The 13,288-nt window shown below is 40.8% G+C and overlaps 2 protein-coding genes across 2 annotated transcripts; both read right to left on the reverse strand.

Annotated features, from left to right (window-relative positions):
- Positions 1–2,583: 2,583 nt before the first annotated feature.
- hyal1 (hyaluronidase 1) lies at positions 2,584–7,578 on the reverse strand. The gene is made up of 5 exons (XM_074671337.1): positions 7,454–7,578; positions 7,124–7,163; positions 5,774–6,644; positions 5,593–5,682; positions 2,584–3,398 (listed from the first exon to the last, which is right to left on the reverse strand). The coding sequence occupies exons 2-5, from the start codon at positions 7,159–7,161 to the stop codon at positions 3,072–3,074; spliced, it is 1,326 nt and encodes a 441-aa protein (XP_074527438.1). The 5' UTR covers positions 7,162–7,163; positions 7,454–7,578; the 3' UTR covers positions 2,584–3,071.
- Positions 7,579–8,200: 622 nt separating this feature from the next.
- On the reverse strand, positions 8,201–13,036 carry hyal2a (hyaluronidase 2a). The gene is made up of 4 exons (XM_074681082.1): positions 12,754–13,036; positions 11,166–12,138; positions 10,550–10,639; positions 8,201–9,416 (listed from the first exon to the last, which is right to left on the reverse strand). The coding sequence occupies exons 2-4, from the start codon at positions 12,093–12,095 to the stop codon at positions 9,024–9,026; spliced, it is 1,413 nt and encodes a 470-aa protein (XP_074537183.1). The 5' UTR covers positions 12,096–12,138; positions 12,754–13,036; the 3' UTR covers positions 8,201–9,023.
- Positions 13,037–13,288: the final 252 nt, after the last annotated feature.

Consider the following 13,288-nt stretch of genomic DNA (forward strand, 5'->3'; position numbering starts at 1 on the left):
ATTGATGAATCATGCAAACAAGTGTGCGTCAGATCTTTAAGAAGCTGATCAGGACCGACTCCTCTGAAGGACAAAGACACAGAGCGTGACAAAACAGTTATTAAACCGAGAGCAAGCGAGACGATCTGGAGACCGAGGAGTGGGGAGAGCGCAGAGACGTGACCATGGAGGGTTGACAGAGCGAGACGCCAAAATGAAGAAATGCAGAGATGAGAGGATAGAGAAATAGAGAGCCTGCCAGACCTGACAGAGGGAAAAGAGAGGACCAGTCAAACCAGATAAACAGATCACAATGACTTCTGTTCATGAAGAGCTCCTCACTGAAAATTGTCTAGAGTGTGATGCACAAAGGCTGCTTGTGGTGTGAAACACTCATTTTGTCATAGCAAATAAAAGCTGCATGTGAGCTTTCAAAGTCAAACTATATGTGTGAGTTTTGCTCCTGAAGCTGACAGCCAAAACTGCAAACAGGCAGAAAAATTCATCTATAATATTGAATTTACAAATATATACCCATGCCGGCTGAAAAACAAGCAGCATAATTATTATTCCCGGGTGAAGAAAATAATAATGAACAGACTGACAAGCAACACTGAATGTCAATCAGGACAGAAGCTTTTTCCTGCCATTATCAAGTAGCTACAGGTAAACACAGTGTTCCAAGAGAGATATTTAATTTGTCCTTGGTCTTCGAAAACCAATTGAGGAGTTTGTCTGGTTCAAGACAGCACAATCAACTCCAAAGACACACATTTACTTTAAAAAAAGCACATGCATGCTCAATATATCTCCCACAGCTTTCTAAAAAGGTGTCAATCTGCCCTTCATTTCCTCACAGTCTAATGTTAAAGCTGAAACTGTGAGGCCTTATGGGACTGTTTTTTTTCCAGTCTGCTCTTCTTCATGAGGGACATTATCAACAGCTACACTAGGGTGCAGCAGTGGTGATCAGATAAGGCAACATGTACATGCTGCTTGTAGATCAATGAAGGTCACTTCATGCTGCTTCTGCTCCTGTGTGATTAATTCACCATTAACACATTATCTACTGCAGAGTTTTGTAAAAGCCATAATCTGATCTAATTGTTAGTTTTCCTCCATAGTTATCTAACTCTTCTTATGATGACTTGCACATACTATATAACAGCTTTGACTTTGATATTGGACTCCAGTTGTCTGTCCCACAGCACCACCTGCTGGTTGCAGACACTTGCCTTTCTTCTTTAGGCTTCAGCCTTTAAATAGGAGTTTATATCACTTAACTTACTGATTTGCCAAATAAAAGAGTCTGAAAATACTAAGTCCTTCAACTGCAGTAAAATTAACAAATAAAAAATGCTCGGTTAAAGGCGTCCTGTATTCAAAATTTTACCTGGATTTAGTTTTTTAACTGTTCATGAAACACACTGAACTTCATATCCAAGAACAAAGCAGGCTGTCAGCAGCTAGATTGATCGTTTCTGTTAAGTAGTTTTGATGCTTGAAACCACTGCTGCAGGGTGCAGTATGCTGCAGAGCTAGGCTTTTCCAAAACAAACATCAGCAGTCACTGTGAAATTTGTAAAAAAAAAAAAAAAAGAGCTCATTTATAAACAAATTGAGATTTTCCAAAAATACCTTTAAGTACAGGGTACAGAGTAGATAAGAAGTAGGACAAGATTAGTTTATATATATATATATATATATATATATATATATATATATATATATATATATATATATATATATATATATATATATATATATATATATATATATATATATATATATATACATGTATGTATATATATATATATATATATATATATATGTATATATATAAACAAAGCTTGTGCTGAAACTTTTTCCAAATGCAGATGAGAGACATTTTCAGATACAGATGATAGTTTTACTTTTCCACAACTGTTTTTCAATCTGTTATAATCACAATCTCTTGTGCATGCTCACCTCTGTTTACTGTCGCCAAATGATTGATGTACAGCTTATCATGCGCCCTTGAGGCTTATTACCATTTACCATTTCTAAACCCCTGACTCACCATTGTTGAGATGTGCTCCTTGATTGGATGGCCCTCTCTGTTGACCTGCAGACTAACACATCTGCACTCCTTTCTGTATTTGTTCAGCAATTCTGGCCTGCAATCACACTATCCGTGTTTTGATCGCACAAAGAAGTGCTGGACAGTATTTATTGCACTCCCAGGACTTCTCAATGCCCCCTTTCCCAAAGGCTCATACATACATTAACCAAAAGGGTCTTGGATATTCTGAACCTTCGGTTCAATGTTGCTTAATGTAAAATGAAAGATTCTATAAGTTGTTGTGTTTTTAGATTACCTGGTAACACATCTGACAGCTAGATTTTTTTAAGTTTCACTTGTGCACTCGTATGTTTTAGCAGCTGTCTTTTTTAAGGTTTCCTTGAAAAAGTGTTTCTTTTGTTTTTGTTTGTTTGATTTGTTTAATTATTAGTATTATTATTATTTGGGGAAAGGGGGTCTTTCTTTGGTTTTTCATCTTCAACATTTTCTTGACCGTCATCATCACCATAAAGAAAAAAATCAACAGCACCATCAAGTGGACTGAACAAGCAATTGATTTATTTCTCCTTTACCAAAGACTTCATGTCATATTTGCAACAGATGTAATAATCCAATCTACACTCAGTGGCTGTGAAATAGTACAGTACTGCAATGCAGGTTAGACATTGAATAGCATTTTTGTGAATGTTGTGACATATCAAAGTGTTTCATTCATGAGGCTGATTTCTGTAACTATGCAAGTAAAAAAACACGCAAATTAATTTGAAGGCACATTGATCGTCACATGTAATGTCAAATCATAAAAAATGCACCATTTGTCACGTGGATTCAAGGTAGTAAAGGTAATCAATTTGTAAACACAAAAATTTCTACATTCACAGGAGACTTCATGCACTGATGCTGATAACTACTTCTGAGCCAAACAGCACTGGTCCACCTCAGGATTTGGTTGTTTTACACTTTTTATGAACTTTACTATAATTAATTTGACCCAAACTTCCCTTGAATTACCTCCCCAAAGAAAAGTCTTTTAAAATTGAGTTGGTTTGGAGCAGCTCTTACCACCCCAGCCCTGATAACACACACACCGAAACTCAGACTTTATGAGTTTTACCTCATGTGCTCTCAACTCTCCAAAAACTCTGTAGTTCCTCACTCCCTCTGGTCTCTTCTCTGGCACCACTTTCCACACTGCGGGGTCAAGGTGAAGGAAGGCCTCTGAATTTAGTTCCTTCCTCTGGCATCTTCCCTGAGAAGAGCAAAGGGTCTGACTGCAGAGAATAGCTGCTGATGTTACATTCACCAAGTATGGGCCCAGAGTGCCATCAATGTAGGATTTGACGGCTTCACATGTGGCCTGTAAGAGCGGAAGAAGACAGAAAAAACTGAAATTCAAATAAATTAAGCACTGCTCGCAGAAGAGTACACGCCTAAAAAGTCACACAACTCTACACAAGACTTTGGTGAGGTGGTCAGGACTGCTGCTTTCAAGTGATATGGTTCAGGGTTCAAATCCTGGACTGGGGCTTTCAATGTGAGATGGGAGTGAAACTCTTTCCTTACATCATAGGTTGAGCTGTGCCTTTGAACTACTTTATCAAAATTTAGGAATGAAAAGACTCAAACTAACGGGCACTGCTGAGCAGCCCTGAGGTGTAGTGAATAGATCTGCCTTTCAGTGAAATGGTTCTAGGTTCAAATCAAGAGCAGGGGGGTACAGGGTCGATGCACAGGGAAAGAGGAATGACGAGAGAATGTAACGAAAGCAGACTTCCTTAACAAAAAATGGCTTTGTATTAAAGATCTTGCGTTAATAAACTACTTAATTACATTTGATCTGATTAGTCTGGATGGTGTAATCCCATAAAATTTGATCTAAAAACCATACGACATTAATCTAGTTGGATGTAATCTGATAACAAATAATATGAAAACCTGCAATTTGGGTATTTAAGAAAGTAACTATTTATGATATGAGAAGAAGAAGAAGAAAAGATCATTTAATTTCTTGGAATCTTCATAAAATTTATCTTTCACATAATCTGATAACATATGTAAAAATAACCTGATGGCATGTACTTGCAAAGTAATCTGTCATATGTAATCTGGCTACACATGTGACAATAATTTGAATAATATGAATGAATATGATCAAATATTCTGGGGAAAGTAATCTTAAAAGGAACCTGCTATTTAACACCATGTTTTCTATTGTGCAATGGTAACTCTATAAACCATTTTGTAAGTTTTAACCTGCACATTGTGGAATACTAAATAAATACACCTGATTGATTTTTAATAGTCTCACAAAAAAATGTACTCTACACGTGAGCTTACAGATGAACCCTAAACAAGTATATATATTCACCTGAATTGTAATATCCAATTTATTTTAACTTTATGATCAAGTGTTATAGTTCACAGTTTTTGCCTTCACATAATTTGAGTAGTTGCAGCTTGTCAGTGCTTATATTGATTTATGCTGTTTGCATCACAATTTTACAAATTTCAGCACATTTCCATCATTGCATTTGTTTTGAACTTGAATACGTTTTCAAATGTACATCACTGAGACAAATCAACAGGTCTCTTCAAACACAGATCATTTGGACTATTGCAGATCATTTGCCCTTGTTGGCCATTGCAGAAGTGTAAACGTTGTATGGTGGCTCTGGAGCCACAGATACCACGCAACTGTCCACTCCTTGTGAAGCTCTTGAATTGACTTTTCTCACCAATGCACTAAAGGTTACATTCATTCTTGTTGCTTGTGCGCACTTCTCCTTTCCAGTCAACATTGCATTAATATAGTTTGACACAGCCTGCCTTTTCAGCAGTGACCGTCTGTGGATAACCTTTCACGTGAAGGGTGTTGATGGCTGTCTTCTGGCCAGCTGTCTAGTCTGCAGTCTTGCTAAAAATGGTTTTAAAAAATATATATTTTTCAAGTAACTCCTCACATTTTTTATGTTTCTGTATTAGTAAAAAGAAGCTGGTTAAAAGAGTCAAGTTTCAATTACAGAGCCTCTTTAAAACAGAGGCTAACTTCAAAAGCTACGAAGCAAACCACTGTGAACTTTAGTTAAAATCCATCACCATGAAAACAGCTCCATGGTTCCTCTTTTGTGCACCATCCTTGTTTTGATGCTACATTTGAGGATCTCTTGCCCTCATCTGGGTGAAATCTTAGCTCGCTTCCTGTTTCCTAATTTCCTGTTTGTCTCGTGACTTATGAATCACCATAGCACCAGAATAACATCAGTGTCATCATCTCAGCACAGCTCACAAATGCTTTTTAAGGATTTACTTAAGAAAATATAACCCATTATCAGTACATTTAGAGACACATTTATTCAGTCACTGTATTTATTTTAGGCATTTATGCGGCTGTTTCTCCTGTGCTACTCATAATGATAGGCTTTAGACTCCTGGATCAATAAGGCAGAAATGGGGAACTGTTTTCTCAATAAATCAGAACATAACACAATACAAATTTAACGATATATGCTTACAAAACAATTATAAGCACAATAAATGATGAGTGACTCTACCTTAGATCTGGCAAATTCATGATCACCCCAAAGCACCACCCCTGCTGATCCCAAAGCAGCGCTCTCTCCGATAGTGTACGCCAGGTGCTCCTGCAGGAGTACAAACACAAAAAAGGAGGTAGAACATTCAGAGTTAAACCCTTTTGGATCAAAAAAGGTTATTAAATCATCTGCTTCTTACCTGGGAGAGGAAATCTAAGGTGTATGTGTAGACAATGCGTGCGTAGGGAAACACAGGAGGTGTTGATGGAGCAGACTGAGCTCCAGTTCTCATGGCCTCCAGGATGCGGTGATGGGTGTAGAGCAGAACCTCTTTGCCAAGTCCTCTTAGTTCCAAGCTGAGGTAAATGTCAGGATAAAGAGCCGTGGAGACGTTCCACAGCCACGACAGCTCATTGTTCCTCTTTACCTCCACAGACGGACACTCTCCGGTGTAGTTTTTGCTTTTCTCGCTGTAGTAGTTGTAGCAGTTGGGGAAACCATAAAAACCCCACAGCCCGTTGGGTCTCTCCTCCTGCCCTAGTTTCAGAGTCTCTTCCATGAATCTCCTACCAGCTTTCTCAAAGTCCACTCGAGCTGCAGCCTCTACCTGTGAAGGGCTCCAGTCTGGATGCCTGGACTTCACAAGAGCTCTGGATCCCTCCCAGTACACCTGCTTGCTGTCCCAGTTCCTCTCCCAGACTGGCCTCCAGCTCTCCCAGTCCACCACAGCCAGTCCTTGAAAGTCCCTGTCAGGGATGTAGGTGCGGATGTTATCAGAGGCTGCCCTCAGGTGTTCATCCAGACTGGCGTTTTGTGGCACGCCACCATTGACTGCCTCTGATTGGCTGGTGTACCTGGGATACAGTCCAAGTTTTTCAGCATAGAAGATAGTGATGTTGTCACCCATAAAGGTTTGGTTCTTATTCCCAATGATACTGAAGGTGCCCAAGTCCAGGTCCACGCCATACTGGGAGAGACAGCTGGCAGTGGGGGCATTCCACACAGTGAGGAAAGGCAGCTGAGGAAGAGAGGAAGGTGCTGGCTGCAGCCCTGACAAAAGGCTGATCAAGTTAGGCCCCGTTTACACGGAGACTCCCGCAACGATTCTTCCTTTGCGTTTTCAAAAGCCACCCGCGTTTACATGAGGACGGCATGAAAACGATCCGCGTTCATACGACTCCAGGAGGAGAAGTCTCCTCTTCTGTTCTTTCTTTTTCTGCCGTTTTGTTGTGTGACACGGTCGGCAATCCAACCATAACGCGCATTACCGCCACCTACTGGTTCAACTGGAAATGTGGCTGAGCGCGGAGCCTTTACCTGAAACTGCGAGTGCGCATGCGGTGACGTCAGCGTTTCACCCTGAGACGCTCCGCTCTGTGTTTACACGAAGCTGGATGGAGGAGCGGATTCAGATCTTTCCACTCTGGGGAGCGTTTTCAAAAGTTTGCGTTTTCACTGAAAACGCAACGTGGTCTCGTCTAAACGGAAGGCCAAAACGCAACGAAATGTTTGCGGAATCGACCGTTTTCGGCGTCGTGTAAACGGGGCCTTAATGAGAAGCAGCAACTCAGGGGTCAAAGAGCTCATACCTGGAATGAAACAACAGAAAAAAACTGAGATTTATTCTACAAATACTACCTGACAAAATCGATATTGTTGACAAAGTTTTGAGGCAGATAAATATTATGAACAACATTCATTTATTTTGCGTCCATATATGTTTCACACTTTTATCTATCATAGTTTTCTTTGCGTTTTAATCCTGCTAGACAACACCACATTGTAGCTCTCGCGTTGATTTACGGCGAAAGCTTAAGACTTTATAATAATAAAAAGTCAAACAAATAAATATAATCGATAGCAGGTAAGACTAACTTGCCTGTTGTATCGCAACAGTTGAATAAAGACAGCGTTTTGAACTTTGTGGTCTGGATCTGAACACCCGCTCAGATGGAGTCTCATGATCTTCATGACACGGGCAGGAAAAGGGGAGGGACATAAACACAGGGTGCGCTCTGATTCCTATCAGCCAACCAGGAGTGTGCAGGGAACACACAAGAACCAATCAGGGAAGACGTGTAGTTTTTCAATTGAAGCAGTGCTTAAAGGTACAGAAAGGTTTACACCATATCAACACTGCCTGTCACAGATTTTAGTTTTTTCTCATTTAAAAATGAAAAGTAGGTCACGCCCGGGTTAAGTTGGCCTTCGTGCGGGTGGGATAGGTGCCAACCTGCAGCCTCTTTCTCGCACTTCACACTCTTACCTGCTCTTTCCACTGTCCAGTCCCTTCTGTTTAACGTCATAAAAAGCCCACAATTTCTTTACTATTATCATTTTAAATAAAGTTAAATAAACATAATATCAAAAAATATTTCACCAAAAAGACCTGGAGAGAATTACAGTTTTCAATCTAAATGGCTGTAAAGAAAGCCATAATGAGCCCTTCCTGCTCCCAGTTTAATTGTATGCTCTGCTAACCTCTTGAAAGCAGTAAAAATAACTTTTGGCTTTATGGTACCCTACAATTATAAGAGGAGGGGGGTGAGGTCTGTGTCCCTCTCTGAGGACTGGCTGGCTTTGACTCCCCTAAGTGGCCAGTGTTGACATGTTTTTCCTGTGGAAACTTAACTTTTATGGATAATAAACAGCAGATCCTCACCTATAAACATAAGTTTACTCTGGCATCGGCCAGGTCTGACTTAATTCTGGAGATGTTAAATGACAGACCTTAACAAGTAACTTTATTTCATTTGAGAAAACAGCGTTTAAAAAAGAAAGAAAACGTGAACATACAAAGGGTTGGGGTCTTTACATTGTGCTTTGATGTAACGTATTGCCTCATAGATGAAATGACTTTTTAGAAATGTTTAAGTATTGTAGTGTTTTAAGAGAAAGTTAGTAGTCATGTTTGACATAAAAACAGGACAATGTCATAAAAAACACCTAAAAATACATTCAAATAAATAGTAACACTGTAAAAGCCTCTTTGAAATCATCAGAGGTCATGTTAAAAAAGATCAGGCACTTCAGATATAGTGTGCAAACACCACATTTAAGTGCATCAATTCCACTTTCACCATGCAGCTACAGACAAACATCCACTTGTTTATCACCTTTCTCCTGCTTCAAAAAACTTTCTCTCTATGAGAAACATGGAATATGACACCTTGGGAAACAGTGACTGAGAGGAAACTGGGAGCAAAATGTAAACAAGGTCATTTCCAGCGAGTCCTCCATTGTTTAAAAAAGGTTAAAAAGTTATAAACAAGTATAACTTTGCAATTTCCACAGTGTTTCCTATTAAATTTCACTCTGTGTCATCATTTTACAGCATTTGAAAGAAAATATGACACTCTACTTCTTAAAATCTAACGCCTTGTAAGCTGGTGCGTCCCTTCTTTGAGACACATGAAATGCAGCTTTGAGGCTACAGTATTTCCGGTGAATCAACAGAGTAGCAGAGACAGAATCAGCAAGATCACACACTGAAGCAGTGGCGGGATGATTTGAGGTGCAGCCCCTCTTTGGTGCATAGGGTCTATCTGACTGCAGCCTTCTCCCTCATAGCCACTGTAACACTGACACTGAAACTCTGAGTGAAAACTCTTCTTCTCCTCTTCACTGAGCCCACCGCTGACCCTGTGCCGGCCATCCTGGCTGCTGATGCGGTGGGTGAGGGGGTTCAGATGCAAGTAAACATCGCTGTCTGGGTTTTTGCGCAGACAGCGGCCATGAGAAGCACACAAGGTCTGGCTGCATAGCTCGGCTGCCGTGGAGACGTTGAGGAGGTATTTGCCCAGCTGACCCCGCAGATACACGTCCAGGTCAGAGCAGCTGATCTGAGGAGGGGATGATATTACACAGTCATCACTCACCTGGAGGTCAATGCTCACAAAAGACTCAGACAAGACAAAGAAGTAATCCCATCACACAAGGGTGTGCACCTTTGGGTCCTTGCTTAAAAAGCACATGCAATCAAAAATGATCACTTTTAAGTATTTCAATTTTGTTATGTCGTCATCTCTTTTCATTGGTGGATAAATAAGCAGCATTTTGAGGTTAAGGTAGGTACTGTACAGTTTAATATACTATTGTTTAGTTATTCTTCATCATAATGTTATATTTATTTCAGTAAACAACATGTCTGAATACATTTTATTGAATCATTCATGAAATTAAGGCAAGATCCTCACAAATGGAAAATATTTTATGTTTTCTCAATTTTCCCCATCGCTGATGCTCTTTTTCCAATTAAAATGAAAATTTTCCTCAACAGAAAATGATGCAGACAAACAAGAAATTTAAATAAAAACTTGCATCATGAAACCTATTCCCTTCCAGTTTAAGATGTGTGTATTTATTCAAAACAAAGACACATCTATTTAGAATAAATTCAAGTGTTCTGCTTTTCAAACTGTTTGCATTTAATGTATACTCATAATGCCCTAGAACTAATTGGGTGAGTGTTTCTGAATTCATGTGGAAAAATAAGCATCATAATTGTGTTTGAAATGCTGCCACGGAGCACAGCATGTGTATGTCATTACTGAAGCATCACATGAGGATGTGAACTTATTGAAGAAATGTGTGGCTGTTTTATACAGATGATGGGGTAAATTCAAATTAACCAAAAAACCTCTCCTCAAGTCTTGTAGAGTTTGAATGATCTCAAAAAACACCACAGTGCAGAAAATGATTCACCATACCAATGGAGATACCGCCTCATTTTCTCATTATATAATCAGAGTGCTTCAAAGCTTCAATGTGACTAAAAATAAACCTTACAGAACAAATCTCTCTTGTGTTTCTGAAGATGTCCACGCGAGCCACAAACAGCCCAGAGGAGGGACCTTTAGTTATCAAATGACTGCACACATGACTGACAAGAGCAGCAGGTCCAAACTGACCCCGTGATTAAGGTGTGTCTGAGTGAGTCATGTTTGATTCATGATTAGAGTGATTGGATTCTTACATTGCTGCTTGCGTACATTGCATCTCCCCACAGGATGATCCCAGCTGCTCCCAAAGCCACACTCTCCCCGATGGTGGAGATGAGGTCAGTCTGTAAAAAGATGGCACAGTTTTTTAACCATATCAGATTTAACTTTCTGCAATTCTACAACAAGAGGTCAGGCTCAGGAAAACTTAACTCTGCATGGGGCAAATGTAAGGCTACATGTAAGGCTACTGTATGTACAGGCCTGCAGCTGCTCTATCTATTTATTCTCAGGGGAGGAAATGGTCTATAGGTTGTTAACGAGGTTTTTAACTTGACCAACACCCATCCTGCTCACTCTGCACAAATGAGGGTTGTACAGGAGAGTCCGTCTGGTACCAGAACAGGAAAGGAATGTGGCTGCGATAAGGAAAAGCAGCAACTATAGGTCTGATCTGAGAGAAAGTGCTGAATGTTAGAGATACAGTGAGTCACAGTTATCTTGGAACCAAAGAACAATAACCTCTGCTTTTAAAATGTCGCCTGACACTGCACAGCACAGGAACATGTTAGTTAAACTTTGTAAGAAAGTTAAAGAAAAGCAAAAACATCAGGTATCAAGCAGGCAGCGTCTCCAAAGTCAGAGTGTCACCTCTGTCAGCTGTTCCAGGGAGTTGGCGTAGGTGGGGCGGGTGTACACAAAGACAGGACGTGCCAAGCCTTCCACCGATGATGCCAACCGCATCCCTTCCTTCACGCGGTTCCGGACAAACTGGCGTCCGGAGGTGGAGGAGCGCAGCACGGTACTCATGTAGATTGAAGGGAAGAGGGCTGTGCTCTCAGCCCACAGCCACCTCAGCTTCTCATTGCGAGCTACCTCCACATCTGGACAGCGGCCCGTGTAGTTCTCCAAGGTGCGCCTGTAGTCGTGGTTGTAGCAGTCAGGGAACAGGTAGAACCCCCACAGCTGGTTGGGTCTCAGATTCTTGGCTTGCTTCAGTGTCTCTAGCATGAACTTTTTGGCAGACATCTCAAACTCCTGCTGGGCTACTTTTGCCACCTGATCTGGAGACCATGTTGGGTTCTTCTGACGCACCAATTCACGAGAATGTCTGCGATAAACATCTTTGGTTTCCCAGTTTCGTATCCAGAGTGGACGCCACTCTTCCCAGTCAATAACTGCAAGACCTTTGGCTTCTGGTTCACGTATGTACTTATTTACTCCCTCCGGCATCTTCTCAAGGTGTTGCGTGAGACTGGCCACCTGTGGCAGCCCGCCGTTGAGCGGCGTTTCATCAGACTCAAAGTGAGGGTACAGGCCCAAGCGGTCCTTATAGAAGATGGTGAGATTCTGTCTAACAAAGCCCTCATTGGGTGAAGCCACAATCTGGAAGAGGTCCAGCTGAAAGCGAACGCGATGCCGGGGGCCACAGTCTTCTGTTGGGGCATTCCAAGCCAGCAGCAAAGGCTTTTGTGAATACAGTGGCCATCTCGTGGGTTTGAGTCCTGAAGCACAGAGGTGGTCCCACAGCAGAGGAATCAGCAGCAGTACTCTCCAGTCAGGCAGAGACCAGAACAACATGTCTTCAGATGTGAATCGACAGACAGGACTGTCACGCTCTGCTCTACAAGTAACAGAGAAAACTAGACTTTAGTTTTACAGTTTCCCTTTTAGAAAGCTGCAGTCTCAAGTGCATTTAAAGTTTACTGTTCAAAACTAAACTCTGTGTTAAGTTTTATCATAAGAGTCTGATCAGATAATACCATTACAAAAAGTAATCACTGCTACAGTCAACCAAGAATCTACTTAGCTAAATGTCTGTGGCAAACTAGTTTCATTTTATATACTGATATCTTGTAAGACCTTAGGTAATGTGTATTTCAGTATCTACAGGAAGAAGATAATGTCTTCACTTGTGCTACTTCATCATTCAGAGGAAAGTGACTTTAAAATTGTGCATACCCATATGGAAATGTTATTTAACACCTTAAACATTAGAGCCTCTGTTGACTGCAGGAAAGCAAAATTAGGTTTCTAAAACAACCAAAATAAACTGCAGAAAAAAAAATCTAGTTTATACAATAACTTTCAGAAACTATCTCAATGGGGCTTTAAAATCACTTCCTCTGACAAGTTCGCATAAACTAATTTCAATTAAATTTTAGGCAACAAATTAGCAACAGGTAAATTAAACAGCAAAGGTACACTAACTCATATCACTGTAGCTGGACAGACTTACCTTTACTGGCAGACTGCGGAAGCATTCCCAAAAACCAGAAGCCTGCTGCTTCAAGTAGCGTTTTTTCTGGACTGCCTCAGAACAAATAGGAAAAATTCAAAATAGACATAGCTTTTGAAGGGAAAAAACTGTCGACGGAGTAAAATCACAAAGGCATGAGTTCGTGTTAAATGCCTTTAGAGTTCCGTTCTCTGGTTGCCTGTGGTTGGGCAAATAAAAAGAAGTGAAGTTGCCCCCTGCGATGTTGTCAGTTGCTGCTCGCCTGCTCCAAGTGCCAAACCACTTTCAGGATGTTCCATTCTGACTCGAAAGAGGGGGGGCGGCGAAACCAACCGGACATCCTAACATCTCCGTCAGCGTGTTTAATGTGCTGCAGCGACGTGTTTTTGTTCCATAGAAGTTACACGTAACTCTAGGAGTGAGCTTGCTGAGTATAGTATCCTCTTAAAGCCTATTCACCGAGGAATATTTTCAGTGCCCCGGTACAGCGCTGAATGAATCCGTCCAAAAAGTTTGCCACCACCACTGCTGTGAA

Source organism: Halichoeres trimaculatus, unplaced genomic scaffold (genome assembly GCF_033239565.1).
Source record: "Halichoeres trimaculatus isolate MK-OKI-2021-1 unplaced genomic scaffold, fHalTri1.1 fHalTri1_scaffold_1, whole genome shotgun sequence".
Lineage (NCBI taxonomy): Eukaryota > Metazoa > Chordata > Actinopteri > Labriformes > Labridae > Halichoeres > Halichoeres trimaculatus.